Source organism: Epinephelus fuscoguttatus, linkage group LG7, assembly GCF_011397635.1.
Source record: "Epinephelus fuscoguttatus linkage group LG7, E.fuscoguttatus.final_Chr_v1".
NCBI lineage: Eukaryota > Metazoa > Chordata > Actinopteri > Perciformes > Serranidae > Epinephelus > Epinephelus fuscoguttatus.
Window position 1 is genome coordinate 46117151 of NC_064758.1, and position 16761 is coordinate 46133911.

At 43.9% G+C, this 16761-nt stretch overlaps 1 protein-coding gene across 1 annotated transcript in view; it reads right to left on the reverse strand.

The window, feature by feature from the left end:
• Positions 1 to 619: 619 nt before the first annotated feature.
• Positions 620 to 16761, reverse strand: part of plxna3 (plexin A3) — a 177621-nt gene continuing 161479 nt past the window's right edge. The window contains exons 31-38 of the mRNA XM_049582441.1: positions 15565 to 15668; positions 14903 to 14999; positions 14712 to 14789; positions 13189 to 13301; positions 12123 to 12292; positions 11820 to 12032; positions 10722 to 10872; positions 620 to 10398 (exon numbers count right to left, since the gene is read on the reverse strand). Of these exons, the coding sequence (XP_049438398.1) occupies positions 10303 to 10398; positions 10722 to 10872; positions 11820 to 12032; positions 12123 to 12292; positions 13189 to 13301; positions 14712 to 14789; positions 14903 to 14999; positions 15565 to 15668 (1022 nt within the window). The 3' untranslated portion in view covers positions 620 to 10302. The remainder of the gene's footprint in view (positions 10399 to 10721; positions 10873 to 11819; positions 12033 to 12122; positions 12293 to 13188; positions 13302 to 14711; positions 14790 to 14902; positions 15000 to 15564; positions 15669 to 16761) is intronic.

Genomic DNA, 16761 nt, shown 5'->3' on the forward strand with positions numbered 1-16761 from the left:
TGAGCTCAGTTAAAGTGAAATGAAATGATCTCTGAGCGACGGGCAGAAAAGTCTGATTTATTTCAGACTGATTCTGTGGTTGTTTCTCAAAACTGAAGTTTGAACTCATCAGCTCATTTTCTGTCTGTGTGTCTGTCTGTCTCTCTCTCTCTCTGTGTGTCTGTCTGTCTCTCTCTCTGTCTGTGTGTCCGTCTCTGGTGTATTTTAATCAACTGTATTTCCTGATAATGAAAACCTGTGATAACGGCTCTTTTGTTGCTGCTGCTGATAAGCCCTGCAAAGCCTGGATCATTGTTCTCCATTAATTAGTCTGTACCCTTGCCAGCATTTGATGGCTGATGGCGACGCAGCGGGATGCCGAACTTAAAGTCACCTTACAGGCGAACAGAAAATCCACAGTTGAGGCGTCAGCTCAGTGCAAACTAAATAAAACTGGAAATATTCTGAATTTCTGTCACTTTTTTTTTTTTTTTTTTTTTTACACATTTGAACTTTGTGTTTTATATTAAATGTGATATTTAAATGTATTTTCTTGTTGAACCAGTCGTTCCTGACGGACGAGTAAAAACAGTCAAAGTGAGTCCAACTTTTCCATTACACTTTAGTGAAATCACACAAATATACAAACTCAGCAGAAGGCAATGGCAATGGTATAAAAACTGACACAGGCTATTACATGAAGAAGATTCATCATCATCATCATCATCATCATTACATTTTTAACTCAGCAAAAATAAAAAAATAAAAAACAAGGCAATGGCAAATGGTATCAAAAAAAGGACCCTGACTACATCCTGGAAAGCGCTGCATCAAGGCGACGTGTGTTTCTGCGTTTTCAGTATTTCCAGGCAGAGTGAATGAACAGCGGCACTGAGGTGCAGCGGGAGGCGGATCGTGACGCTCTGAGTGCTGTGATGTCATCACACACGTCAGTAGGTCTGTAAGTCAAGAACAGACGGTCGTGTTGAAGGTCGTATTTGTGATCCGTCACCTGGAGCACCTGCAGCGCCGCCTGAATGAACAATCCCATCCTGAACTAAGACACAAGATCCAGTGTGAGCGGTGCTTCTCAACCCGCGGCTCCGGGACCCGAACGAGGACAGAACGGAAACAACATGGCGGAGATCTAGGAGTTGATTTTAAATCCAGGACTTTGTTCTGAAAAGTGCGTCACAGATGAAGTTAACTTGAAGTTGGAGGATCAGATCCCGCAGCAGCTGAGAAGCACCGGCTCAGATCAATAATAATAATAATAATTATAATCAGTAATAATAATCATATTATGGTACAATAAAGACATCCGACTCCCCGCTTGGAGGGAGTCCAGTGATCTGCTGTTGCTATGGTACAATGAAGCCCGCTGGGACTGGCTGACGGCTCGACTCGTCTGTCAGGAGTCTGCAGGGTGGGAGGGGCTTAATGAGGGTGGGGGTCGGCGGGCAGTCATCTCCCACAGGTGTCCAATGAGAGCTCAGTGCGACTGAACGGGGGCGTCGCCTCATTTTAAATCTGATGACGGAGACTGATTTAAACTTCACACACGAACTGACACAAAGAGACGAGAGCGCCATCTTGTTGGCGTGAAACTGATTTCCTCTGATGTCCCATGACATCACTGGGAGGCTGACTGATGACATCACTGGGAGGCTGACTGATGACATCACTGGGAGGCTGACTGATTGGAGAAACACAGCGAGCAGCTTCTGAAGCTGATGAACGCTACTTTATTACATTTACAGCCAGGTGAGCGTCCTGATGACGTGAGCTCAACATTTTGTTTCACTCGATGTATCAGTCTGGCCTCGCCGCTGCCGCCGCCCCATCAGGCATCTGCACTGTGGTCGACAACATAAGCACCATATATACATATACATACATACATACATACATATATATATATATATATATTCACAATATATTTTTTTGCAATAATCGGCATATCATTTATATTTAAAGTCACAGTAATATTGTGTTGTGACTTAAGTATCGTGATAACATCATATTTTGTAACCTCCTGTTTCTGTTTTAACATAACAACATATTTATAACATGTTTTATTTCGCTGATTGGCTGAAGGAGTTTGTCTCTGAAGGCGAGTAGTCCCGCCCACTGACAATGTTTCTGGCGGCACCGAGTCCGGACTGACACAAAGTGTTGAGCTCACGTCATCAGGACGGTCGGACGTTTATTAATCTCACGCTGACTTCAAATGGAAGATTTGTAAAAATGTAAAATAACACGCAGTGAGATTATTGTGATTAATAAGGACCAAATAATTTCAGCTTCTGTTTCATCTCTACTGAGAGAGTTGAAATAATCAGTTTCCCATTGATATATTGACTCCTGCTAACTGCTTATTGGAAATCAATGTGAGGGCGATGATTGATTTCCAGTCGAGGAGACTTTGACGAGTTTCTGTGGCTCCAGCTGTTTTTACATGAAGCGGCTCGACTCAGTTTGTTGACAGAGGAACATTTATGGAGCTGCAGCTGGTTGACAACCAGATGTTTGCTGTTGGTTTGTGAATTCTAAAAATCCAAAATAATACCTATTTAAAGTTTTTAGTGTCTATGATCACAGAAAGTCAATTTAGTTCCAATGAGGGAAAAAGAAAAATTCAGTTTCACACCAATATGAGACGATGGCTCCTTTGTCATTGATTTCAGTCCCTGCTCCCCTCGCTGCTGATTAACTCCTGGAAACATCGTCTGGATTCAGAGTCAAAAGATTTGAATCATTCCAACGACTCGTCTGACTGTTGGCTGTGTGAGTGCGGTGAGTCCATAGGATGATTCTAATCGATCAAACCGACTGATCGCTCTGCCGACTCCTCAGTCATCGGACATGTGGACGGATGTGAACAGGACGGGAAACGACCAACCAGAACCTCAGATTACAGCTCTGCCTCTGATGGGTCTCAAGACTGATGTGGATTAAAAGCTTTTCCAAGTCAGACCTGCTTGATTAAAAAAAAGTTCTTTCCACTAACGATGTGTAAAACTTTTGATGCTGATACGTAACGGAGGCCTGAACTCAGGATTTATGGTTAAAATTTAAAATTAGAATCAAACCTTTTAAATCTGAAATGACACTTTGGTTCGACGAGACAGTTTGAAACACTCGGTGGTCGTTTCCCAGCCTGCACTTGGATGTTTTATTACATGCTGTGTGTTAAAATGTGTGTGTGTGTGTGTGTGTGTGTGTGTGATGTTGAGCTCTTTTCTCTCTTTAACGCTGTACAAACTAATAAAATCGTGTACATCCTCCCACAATAAATAAAACTCATCGTAAAAAATAAATTAAAGGAAAAAAAAAAAAAATCAATAAATATCTGACCGCCGGAGAACGCTAAAACCTCTGAGCCGTGTGTGTGTGTGTGTGTGTGTGTGTGTGTGTGTGTGTGTGGACGGATGACACTGCAACTAAAATGAGGTATCAATCCAATTGTTTTGTTTGCTGTTCCAGGAATTAGACCCAGCCCTCCCACCGGCTTCTTCAGTCTGTTACCTCCTCCCAGCTGTGTGTGTGTGTGTGTGTGTGTGTGTGTTCAGAGGATGGATATGATGTTAAAATGTGTGTGTAGAGAGACGCTACGGAAACAAGTACGTGCGCACACACACACACACACACACACACACACACACACACACACACACACACACTGTTTGCTGCCACAGTGGAAAACCATCCCAACATCGATTTGTCGCGGCTGAATTTAAACTGTATTACTGAGGTTTCCATTTTCTGGAATCAGACGGAACCAAAACATTTCAGTCACTCAGACTTCACAACATTTGTTACAGAGAGAAAGTTTGTGCAGCGACTGATGGCCTCAGGATACACTGCAAAACACTGCAGGGTGGAGGGGGGCACGTTTAGATACGCTACCTGAGCTCTCGGCAAAGATACAAAAACTATTCCTTTAATGATCAAATTACCACGGAAACAGTTTTTAACAAAAGAAACCAAAGTTCCAGCTGTAAATCAGGAACTCTCAGGTCAGATAATGAGTCGACAACAGTTTGAATCTGACCAGACAGTTCAAATCCATCAAACGCAACAAGGACAAAACAGGAAATGTGTCTCTGCTGTTTGTTTTCTGATCTCTGAGGTGCGAGGCGTACTCTGCAGGACGTGTCGGCGACTGTCAGGAAACAGTTTCAACACAAGATTCACCAGACTGTATCTGCAGTTTTTGGGCGCTGTGTCCTTGTTCTTTGTAGCATCCTCTTGGATTCGTGCTGCTAACAGCTCGTTCATACACCCTTACATGTGAAAACAGATACGTCTGTAAACGCCACTGCCCTCATGTGTCCTTTGTGATGTCATAGATACAGCCAATAGGTGGCACCAGAGGGCGGAGTCAAAAGTTTCACACAACAAACGAGGCGACGCTCGAGGAGGCAGCGTGGTGGACGGCAGTGGTCTGGGAGGCCGTTATTTACATCATGACATGCACAAAAACTGACTAAATTAACGCAGAGTACGGACAGAGTGGCCTGATGGCGTCTGAACGGTGATACAACGATTTAATCTAAACTTTCCAAATGTTACTGGATCAAATCCTGAAGGCGCAACAAGTCATTTTGGCGCTCAAAAAATGCATCCACTGATTTATAGATTTCCCTTCTAAATGTTAGTCAGTGGGAAAAAGTCTTTTTGACGAACGTGACGAATCCCGGAAACTGCAGTACCACTGTTTGGCCACACGCCCGGCGCACTTCCTGGGGACCTGGAGGAAATACCTCCACATGGCTGTTTGGTCTTCAGTTCTAGACCGACAAAGTTTCACCCAAAATGTTCATCAGTTAAACGTCAGAGTGTGAACAGACCTGATGATACGGACACACACACAGCTGCGACGACACGTCCAAACATCATGTCTACGTCTTCACAGGTGTGCTCTCACCTCGTCACCTTTACCTGAGCACCTGTGCTCAAAGTGTTGTGACGTTCACGCAGAATAAAATAATTTATAATAAAACAACAGCGTGCAGGTTTTAACTTAATATTTTAACTGAGATCAGTTTTTACTCTGTCGAACTGAGACCTGTTCGTGTTACAGTCGTTCTGTGATTAATTTCCTGCACGCCTCAGTGAAATGTTTGGTTTCCCTCTGATAGTCATCCAGGAGGAGGAGGAGGTCTTTTGTGGCCATGTTCTCTCCTCTCCTCTCCTCTCCTCCACTCTCCTCTCCTCTCCTCTCGTCCATTCTCCTCTCCTCTCCTCTCCTCTCCTCTCCTCTCCTCTCCTCTCCTCTCCTCTCCTCCATTCTCCTCTCCTCTCCGCACTGTGAGTGTTTCTTCCTCCCTCCTCTCAGAGACCTTTCCTTCCTCGGCCGGTTTGATGGATGACGTTGCCTCCGTCTTTTTCCTCCCTGATCAGTATTCTCCCTCTCTCCTCCCTCTCTCCTGCTCTCAGTATTCCAGTGGCGTCTCCTTCATCCCTCCTCCTTCCTCTCATTTTAACATGCAAAAAGAGAATCTGACCTCCTCTTTTCATCCTGATCCTCCTGTGTTCTACTCCAACATTTCTTTCTCCTCTTTGCATTTGATCAGGTTTTCCTCCTCTTCTTTACCTTTCAGCACTCCTCTTTCCTCCTCCTCCTCCTCTTTCCTCCTCCTCCACACACTCCTCTCTGCAATCTAATAGTAATTTCTCCTTTCCCACTCCTCTTCCTCACTTCTCAGCATGCAGCAGGCGTGTTCCTCCTCCTCTACACTGCCTGTGCATCCTCCCTTTTCCCTTCTTTTACACTCTCCTCCTGGGATTTCTCCTCCTCTTCCTCCTTCAGTTCCACTCCTCCTCCTCCTCCTCACCCTGCAGCATGCTGACAGAAACTCCTCTCCTCCTCTAAACTCTCATCTCATCACACCCACCAGAAAATAATGTGAATTCTGATCAAAATGGCGACGAGGACGTAATTAAAGAGGCGTTTGGTGACTTTGAGTTTAAAGGGCGGTCCCAGATTTTGATTTAAATTTTTTATAAAAAAGGACCAAAGATCTGATCTGAGATTTCAGAGGCGCTGAAGATACTGATCAGCTGATTTAAATGGTGCAACTGTAAAGAAAAAGATTTTTAATTGAGCTGCAGATACGATCAGTGATTTAACGGTTGAGTTTCCACTGCAGCAGCAGCAGAGGCAGGGCAACACACACACACACACACACACACACACACACACACACACACACACACACACAGGTTGGATGAACAGTGGTATTGGTATGGTAGTGGCTTCCCTCCCTGTTCTATAATTAATCATCTAAAAGGCAGTCTTTTATCAGGACCCTTCCTCCCCCTCTTCCTCCTCTTCCTCTCCACTCGGGTCCTTTTGGCCCCAAAGATTCAAACGACAGTGAAACAACAGCAAGAAAATAAAAAAAGGTGCTTTGTAGCTTTATGGCATCGCAGAGAGCCAAAAGAGAGACGCTTCAGCTGTGGTGGAACATTTTCACACATCACGCCGGACGAGTCTCAAACAACAAATTAACTCGATGTGGTTTCATTTTTCATTTCTACAAAGAAAAATCATATCATGAAATTCATGAAAATAAAAAATGAATTCAGATCCAAAAACTGTGCAAACAGACCAGTAAACTATTCAATTATTTGTGTTTCAGTTTGCACAGATTCTGATTTTTCGCCTGCTCGTCCAGATCATCCCGGTCAAATAAAGCAAAAATGAAGACCTTGTTAGCAGGCTCATCTGCTCGCACCAATTACTGCCCTGATTTAATGCTCATGAGATTTAGTGAAGAAAATGTGTTAAAGAAATATAAAGATGTGTGGGGACTCTAAACTGCTGAGCACAAACTAGTCTTTGTGTGCCTTGAAAACATAGACCGATATATAGATGGACGACAGGACGGCTCCCCAAAAGTGAAGCCAAAACATCTGGATCGCCCCCTGGTGGCTGGCTGCAGTATAAGTCATAAGCCCCGCCCCCTCCATATTAGTGGATGGGACATGGGTCAAAGTAGAAACTCAAAGTACACCTCAAATAAATATTTCTCAAAGATGGTTTCTGTCATTTTAGGGATTCTTATCACACTGATGTTTGTTCAAGTGTTTCTGATCAGTTTGGTTTTAATTCGTTACTTGATGCTTTGAAAGGGGATTTTACGTCATGATTGACGGCTGTGTGAGCCAATCAGTGTGCTCTTGATCAACAATGCTGCTCCTGATCGGTTGGATGAGCGTACGGGCGGGAACTTGATACTGTGGAGATCGTTACATCACAGACTCCACATGACGGTTGTATCCTGGACATTTTGGCTTCATTTATGTACAGCAGGAAAAAGTGGAGACACGTCGTCCATCTTTATAGACAGTCTATGTTTCAAAAGGTCAGGTATCATCGATGAACTTAAATTGAGACAAACTCTAAATAAGATCCAGTTGTGCAAAGTGAAAATGTTCGACCACAGAAAGAAGAGGTGTATGGGGGGTGAGGGGTGCAGCGTTGCCATGTTCTTAAGTCCTTCATCCAACATTTAACCATTGTTCATACAGAGAATGAGAGCGTTTCACACTCGGTTCAGTCTCAAAAAGTTTAGGTTGGTCTGAACTCTGTGCATTTGTTTACCAGCATGGCTGGACGCAGGTGTGGCGGAGCATCCAGGTGGACTGAAGTACGACTCCTCCGTCTGCAGAAAAAAAGAATCAGGTATTCAAGTTTTAAGGTGATTGGTTGTAGAAGTGAGACTGAGCCGACATGTGAAAGCACCCTCATTCTTCGTTAGGTTGTACAAGAGCTCATCAAACAAAGACCCCATCCGAGGCTACACATGCAACAATTTAACCCCTGCAAACGCCACCGAAACCTCCAGGCCACCCGATAAACTCACTCCTGATCTGTTCTGTTCAAACAAATGTCCAGTTTGGCAAAAAAAGTACCAAAAAGTCCGATTTGTTTCCATCTTCAACGTGCAGAGCAGATATTCAGTTCAGCTCCTTCAGGGTCAGAACAGATTCATTCAGTCCCATTAAATCCAGTTTGATCTGGATCAGTCCGGTCTGGTCCGATGGTGCGAGGATGGTGTCGGTTCTGCTCGGTCTGATCCATCGCCCTGTCTCCTGGCTCTCTGTCTTCCTCCAGACTCTGATGTAGCATAATGTTCAGCTTTATACAAGTTCAGCTCCTTAAAATCCATACTGTCAAATCCACAAAGTTCTTATTACATGTTAACATTTCAATATTTCTTTTTTCCTTTCTTTTTGTATTCTTTTTTTTTTTAACTTTTATACTTTATCATCATCATTATTATTATTATCTTTCTCTTTTGTTGTTGTTTACAATTATGGCCACAAGTCTTAAAAGTTCTTGAGTCCGGTCCGGCTAAAACTCCATTCCAGGTTGTTTTTGATCCGGGTTTGGTCCGAGTCCGGTCCAGTTCTGACGTGATCCGGTCCGGCCTTACATGGCACTGGGCTTGTAGCGCTGCACAGTATTTCCCCCTGGGCACGGTTAGCATGGCGCTGTAAAGCATGGCTGTATGTGGGTGTATGTGCAAGGTCCGACAATAAAGCGATCTGCACCAACCAGCATTGGGTTTACTGACTGGTGCTGAATCCAGAACTCCATTTTCCACGTTGCTCTGGTCCTGAAAAATGCCAGTCAGTCCATTTTCCGCAGTTCTTCACTTCGGAGAAACTAACGAGTCAACCTGCTTATTTACAGACCTTGCCTGTGTGCCTGTGCTGGAATGTATTCAAACGTAATTCTGGATTAATTTCTGTATAATTATTCATGATTCTGGCGAATTCCACAGTCTTGATTGGTCGGGCAGTACATTACTAAAGAGTCTTCCTGGCCAATAGGATGACCAGAGGCCAGCATGACTGACCAATGATGGAGCAGGGTCAAGGGGAAGGAGGAATAAAAAGTTGGGTGAAAGAGGAAACTGGTAAAGATGCAGAGGAAAGGGGAAGATAGAGAAGGAGATGAAAAGTGAAATGCAAAGTAGGAGGTGAAATATCAAGGAGTTGAAGATGGAAGGAAAGGAAAAGAAGATGGCAGAAGGAGAGGACGGGTTTATGGACACAGGTACTGGTCGGTCGGTAGGCATCGGGCTCAGTGTGCTGTGGTACAGAGTGATTGTCCAGAGAAAAACATTGAGTGGTTATACAGCAACTTAGAAACTTCTAGAACCTGACGAGGCTTGGCCGAACAGTCCGAGGTCAAGTCAAATTGTCTCGGCTCATAGAGTCCTTACTTCCTTCTCTCCAAAGATGATTTCCTGTTATTTTCCACCTGGATTCCACATCTTCCAAGACTAAGCGGAGATTTCAAGGAAAGGTCAAGTCATCAGTTTTTTGGGACATCATTTATTTGCTTCATTCTCCTTTGTTAAAGCTTGAAGCAACCTCTCAAGTCCTCTGCCAACAAGTCTGTTGCTTCCTTCCTTAAAGCTTGACCTGAACTTCTTACAGTAGATCAGGATCCTTTCATACAATGTCAAGGATTCAAGATGAGGATAAATGTCCCAAAATAACGACATCAGTTTAAAGGCTTCAAACTTCTGCGGTAAGCCTTGACTTGTCCTTCTGATATTTAGCCCGGATTCATCTAGACTATGATGAGGCTCTTCAGGTAAGGTCAAACCTGTTGTGGTTTTGCTGTGACCCTCTGACCGTGAGCTTAGTCCCTTGATCCTTCAGGCCAGAACAAGCCTTTCATGGTGAAGTCCACAAACTTGACTTGACCTTCTGCTCTTCAACCCAGCGTCTAGAAAGTTCCCAACCAGCCTGGGAATCCTGAAGTCAGGTCGATTTGTCCTCATGTCACATCCATTGTTTGGTTTAACCTGACTCAGTCTTTAGTCAGGTCTTTCCACAGTCACGCTCCCCTTGCTTTGATCCCTGCTCACACCTGCAGTGAATTTAAATCCGAAATCCAAACTGACAGATGCATCTAGAAGGTTTGTTTTTTTGCCCCAAAATGACTCCAGTCCACCTTGAAGTCACGTTGTAAATGAATCCAAATCGGTTTGGAAACTGATTTTCTGCCCCAAAACCCAACAATTGGAGGTAGTTGGGGTCCCAGCCATCCAGTTAGTCAGTCTTCAAAACAATCAATCAATCAATTGACAGATAAATTGCTGATGGATTGATTGCTCAAGGGCCGGAGCTGTGGCTGTCAGTTCGGTCCAACGCTGAGGATTTCAGCTGACTGTTTAAACAGTTCAGAAAAACAAAATGTCTTCACTTCCCCCTCCCCCATTCTTCTTCCCCACCCCCCCATCCATCCATCCATCCATCCATCAGTCCATCAGTCCATTCGTCCCTCCCCTCCTCTCAGCTGCTTCCAGACATCAGGTTGATGGCTTGCTCCAGTTTGTGCCTCAGTTTGTGTTTGCGACAGTACCCATCCCGGTCCAACGCCGTCAGGATCTGCAGAGATGGAGGAAAGACCAAAGTCAAGAACATAATCAAAGTCATAAAAGTACCTATAATGAGAATTAGGGTATCACTTAAGTTGTCGAAAATAATACTGGTAGATGGTGTAACCGCTCGGTGTACACTCAACACACAACTGTAAAGGGACCCTAGCTGCACTTGGCAGTGGTTACTGCCTATGTAGTGTCAGGTGAGACTTTGGCCGACAGCAGTACCGAATACCTGAAACACAGTGACTAACTAAACACTGACACTGATGACTGCTGCACAACCTAACAACTGTGATGTCATCAAAAGATGAATCCCCTCCCCCTCACCTCTTCCTTGTACTTGTTGATGTAGAAGTAGAGCTCGCTGAGCGCGCTCAGTGTGTTGAACTCGGTGCCATGCAGACGGGACTGCTCCACCAGGTAGGCGTCCATGTCCTGATCACTGATGCTGGGCATCTTCGCAATGTCCCTGTAGTACCTGCAGGACACACACACACACACACACACACACACACACACACACACACACACACACACAGAGTTGTATAACTTAAGACTTTACTAATTATATCAACAAACTAATGCACTGCTTTAAGGTTAATTTGCTCAGATAATGATCTCAGTCTGCACTTACTAAGTGTGTACTCTTTTATTTTGGCAGTTGCCTTATTAGTCCTCAACACTAATTAATATGATTTATGTTGTACAACATTACAGCTAAACATTATTTGATTAAAGCAACTGTCTCAACACTTCTGTTAATAAGTTGTTTCACTAATCAGAACTTTCTACTGATTTGTTTTTTCCATTTAATTACATTTAGGATATTTTAAATAGCAGTTTGTTGAGGTAGATCGAAGCGCGCGTCCCACGTAAGTGGTTCAAGAGTAACATAAAGGATAGCTAATGGTGTGTTAACTGCTATTAACTAGTTAGCATGTTAGCTACCTTTCCACCCAACTCTTGTTGTTGTGAATTATTAACTGGTTAGCATGTTAGCTACGTCTCAATCCAGTTCTTATGCTGTGTGTTACAGATCATTAACTGATTAGCATGTTAGCTACCTCTCCAACCAGTTCTTATATTGAATATTACAGACAATTAGCCAGTTAAGCCTGTTAGCTACCTATCAAACAAGTTATTACATTGTGTGTTGCAGAATATTAGCTGGTTACCCGGTTAGCTACCTCTCTTGTGGTTATATTTTGTAGTATTTTAGCTAGTTAGCATGTTAGCTACCTCTCCAACCAGCTCTTGTGGATATATTTTGCAGTATTTTAGCTAGTTAGCATGTTAGCTACCTCTCCAACCAGCTCTTGTGGATATATTTTGCAGTATTTTAGCTAGTTAGCATGTTAGCTACCTCTCCAACCAGCTCTTGTGGTTATATTTTGTAGTATTTTAGCTAGTTAGCATGTTAGCTACCTCTCCACCCAGCTCTTGTAGTTGGGGATGTCTTTAGCGTAGAGCAGCTTGTTGGACGGAGAGTCTTTGCCAAGCCGGTGTTCAGACGTCGAGCAGGAGTCCATGAAGGTCTGAGCGACGACGGACAGACAGGCGTCGGTGATGCTGCTTTTGTGGATATCGAACACAAACTGAGGATTCTTGATGACGTTCACCCAGAACCTGAGAGGAAGGCTGCGGACACGCACAGAGGACAGATCCATTAAATCTAAACTGCTTTAGTCTCGTCAGAAAAGTCTTTACCGTCTGTTGATTTCCTCTCACCAGTTGCTCTTCCAGGTGTGTCGGACATCTGGGTCGCTGATCTGTCGTTTGTCTGCCTGTTCGTCCAGGAAGTCAAACATGTATTTGATAGCCAATGGGAGAGCAGAGCCTCGGTGGGCGGTGCTAAACACCGTCTCAAACAGGTCGTCCACAAACTTCTGCAGCGTCCCCTGGTGGTGGGAGGAACAAAACGTGGGATTCAGTAGAATGAAGTAAGTACAAAATAAATGTCGTTGTCTAAAAGTGTTGGTAATGCTTTATAATACTTTGTTACTGCTAAAATGATATATATTACTGTAACGTGTGACTTTGACCATCACTGGTCGTCAAAATGTAAAGTCTACGAGCTGAGCGGGAACTTGTGGGCGGGGCCAGCAGGAGAAACACTACAGTGCATATTCAGAGGTGCATACCACGATGTAAACCCAGAGGCTAGAAAAGTTTCATGACGTATGCGTCAGGCAAGCAACTCCACTGGAATTGATGGCCGCCATCTTGGTGTGTTATTGTTAAAATCTAAGATGTTAGCTTTAGCTTGTTAGCAACAAAAACACTGAATTTGTCTGCTGACTAACAGCTCAAAAGAAACTCCAGCTGTTTTTGGTTTATTAGTTTTAGTTTCTCTCGTCTGCACGTCGCTGATGTCTTGGAATTATAAAGCTGTTTTAGAAAACATTTTCAACGTGCTCCATCAGCTCGTCTCTTTTCTTTGACATTAGTTTGAAGGCTTCATTTGTCACGTTCACAGCAGTTAGAGAGGAGCAGCCGTTTGCTTCTCAGGCTCCTCCAACAATGCTCATACAATATGTATAAAAAGATAATTACACAAGTAAAGAATCTAAGACATAAAATACTGCAGGAATTAAAATATTAGAATAAAATATAATATGAAATATAATCCTGTGGCAGATGGAAGTTAGACTGCAGTGTGTGCAGGTACGTTATCTGCCGTTACACTGCCTCTGATACTGCTGTCTGTGTTTTATTTGTCTTTGAGAGTTAACATGAGAGAAGAAATGAAATGAGGAGGGTGCAGATGATGACGTGTCACTGGTGTGTTTATTACCTTGGTAGCCAGCAGTCTGGTCAGGTAGATCTCAGAGACCATCTTGCTGCCTCTGTCTCCTTCTCTCTGATCACTGTGCTCGTGATTCTTCACCAGGTGCCACAGTTTAGTCCCTGAAAACACACACACACACACACACACACACACACACACACAGTCAGTCAGTACAGTACACACAGTATACTGTAAACCAGAGATTCTCAACTCAACAGAGTCCAGCACCAGGTGCACCTTGGCAACGGGTATGAATATGTGTATATGTATATAAACTGATGGGTAAAATGACCTCCACGTGGACGGGCAGCAGGTGAGACCAAAAATGTATTCTTTATTTTTCAGAATAAAACACAGTGAAAAGATGAGTAGTGTATGTGTAATATTTTGACATCTAAATCACTATTATTATTATTATTATTATTATTATCAAGCCACAGTTCATCCTCCCTTGGCAGATTGTTTTTTCTATCTTTTAATAAAAAAGTTCAAATTTATTTATGCTGCACATTTCATACCCAAGGTGCTGTACACATTAGTCAAGTCAAAGTTCACTGTAGCCCAATCACACAGCATGCCTCACAGGGCTGCACAGGTAGGCATTTCAATTTGATTTCAATATCAGTTTTATTTATAAAGCCCAATATCACAAATCACAATTTGCCTCACAGGGCTTTACAGCATACGACATCCCTCTGTCCTTATGACCCTCACAGCTGATCAGGAAAAACTCCCCAAAAAACCTTTAACGGGGAAAAAAACGGTAGAAAGCTCATTTGATGGTTTTTTATGCGCTCTGGAACCAAAATATTTCAGTGTGAATCGAGTTACTTTTCATTGTGGATTATAAAATGGTCTGCACCCTGTCGTGGACCAGATCTGCAGCAGACTGACCCTCAGAGCTTTGGTGCTGGTGCTGTTTCGTTAGCATGTATGTGTGCATTAATGTAACGTTCACAGGTGCACTGCTGATCTCTCGACTAAAACTAAAACCAGACTTATGTTTCCAACAATTCATTTATCTTCTCTGATCTTAGTTGTCTATTTTTGGTCATCATGAGTTTGTCAGTGGTGTTGAACATAATATTCCTTGAGCACTGAGAGCTGCGGTGAGCACAGCACACCAAACACACTTCATCTGAGAAGAAACATGAACTGGTTCATTTGGACAAAGAGGAACATCAGAGCGTATTACTTCTCTGCAAGTTTTACACTGAGCACAGTCAGTGAGTGGCTGGTTCTGGCCCACAGGCCATATGTTTGACACCCCTGCTTGAAAGAATATAAAGCACATCCCTGAGTGAACACCAGAGGATGTGACGATCTGCAGGGTTGTGGGTTAAACACTGAGACAGTAGCACAGATCTTTCTGATGTATATCCATCACTATTCTGGCAGAAAGATTAAACTGAGTGTGACAGACGTCTAAATCATGATGTGTTGTTTTGTGATGTGAGAAAAACCTGCAGACGTGCAGAACATGGTATTCAAATCTATGTAATCCACTACTTCTGTCTCTGCTGCAGTACCTGTCTCCTGGTCCGGGGTGATCATTGGAGCTCTGGATCTCAGACTGTCAGGACTGCTGGACGTCCGAAGTAACGACTCTGCAGACACAGAGAGAGAATGAAATCAGTTATCTGATCAGTGATCAGCTGCGACTTAATATGCGTGTGTGTGTGTGTGTGTGTGTGTGTGTGTGTGTGTGTGTGTGCTGTACCGTATCTGCTCAGAGATCTGGTGAAGGTGAAGGAGTTGGCGATGTTGTAAGCAGAAACCTGCTTCTGGACCAGCGCCACCAGAGAGCCGTCCGTTACCTAGCAACACACAGCAACACATCAGTCAATGGGCCAATCGCTCCGTCAATCAGCTGACTAATTATCCATTCAGTCAGCTAACTCGGTCGATTCTTATCTCGCCCACAATCTGGATTCACTCTCCACACGTGTCACTGCAGAGCCTGATAAAGGAGCAAGACTCAGCGCAAGGCTGCGGCTGCTTCACAGTCGCCATTTAACACCACAAACATTCAGCTTTAAGCTTTTAATCTGCATTTAAATACTGTGTTTCACCATCGTGCTGACGGAGTCCTTATGGAGAATAGAAATCCTCAACATTACTTCACTCACACTGTGAGCAAAGTTTCACCTCGGCACGAGAAAATGTTCTTCGCTTTTTATTCCTTAATCCAACTTTATTTTCTGCGAGCTTTTAGAACTGATGATTTTATCAGTGAAATAGTTTTTGTGCTCAAACACACAAAGTGTCCTTAAAATACAACACAAACACACAGAAACAACAACATCCATGTCTGTGAAAACATGGATCCTTCACACACAAGTTCTATACAATCAGATGATGTCACAGTGTGTGTGTGTGTACCTGGTAGTGTGCCAGTGTGTTGAGTCTCTTCCAGTCGCTCTCGATCTTGGTGGTCACGTCTTCGTCCTGCAGGATGATCCTGGTCAGTCGGCCCTGACGCCACTCTGACAGCAAGAACACAAACAGACAGCGTGTCATCACATGACGTCACGTGACACATTACATTATTTATTTATATAAATCTACACAAAGTACTGTGACGACAAAATTCAATTTGGTTTTTCTCTGCAAGTGCAAAAAGCAGAAAATGATGCAGTGTAACATGTAGAATATATAAAGTAAACCATTAATAACCCATCAGTGATCCATACTGTGTCACTGGTGATATCGTCCTTCATCACCATCGACACACACACACACACACACACACACACACACACACACACACACACACTATAGTTTATCTCACACTCCGTCTGGCTGACACTAAAGGTGCTGACACACCAAACCGACATCAAAGAACTAGCGGTGACGAAAGCCAACTGTTGCGTCGCCTCACGTCGCCCTGTGTCAGTTGCATTTGAACACACTACACGGACTACATCCGACGGCCAAGTAGCACGTACGTTCTGCGCCTGCGTGAGAGAGAGCGGAGTGAGAGAGTGGTACATCCTGTCAGCCGAGGGGTTTCCTATCTGTGCAGCCGAGCACCACAGCACCTCCACGGACTATTACATCCAGACGGTCCCGGTGTTTCCTCCGCAGGCTCCACTTCACTCAGCTGCCCGATAAACCCGCTGCTTCTTCCCACTTTAACCTGAATAACAAACCAGGGCTCGGTGCTCCGGTTGGATCCAAACGGAGAGCCGGGGCTAGCTCAGAGACTAGCGGAGGCTAACTGGCTGTGCTTCCCTCCGGTCATGCTGCGGCTAACGCTCCGCTAGCCGCTCCCAGCTAGCTCCGGTTTGTTATTCAGGTTAAAGTGGGAAGAAGCAGCGGGTCTGTGGGGCAGCTGAGTGAAGTGGAGCCTGAGGAGGAAGCACCGGTTAGCCCCGGTTTCACTACAGGCAGATTCACTCGCTACAGGGGCGAGGAAATAAAACCTGAACAGCCAATCAGAGTGATCTCTCTCACTGAGAGAGAGGTCTTCATCGTGTTTTTAACTTTATATCTTAAAAATGATCCAAACTTTAGTTTTATAAACAGAAAGGCATGACATGTTGAGCTAAGAGCCTTTTTTTTCTTTTTTAAAAATGT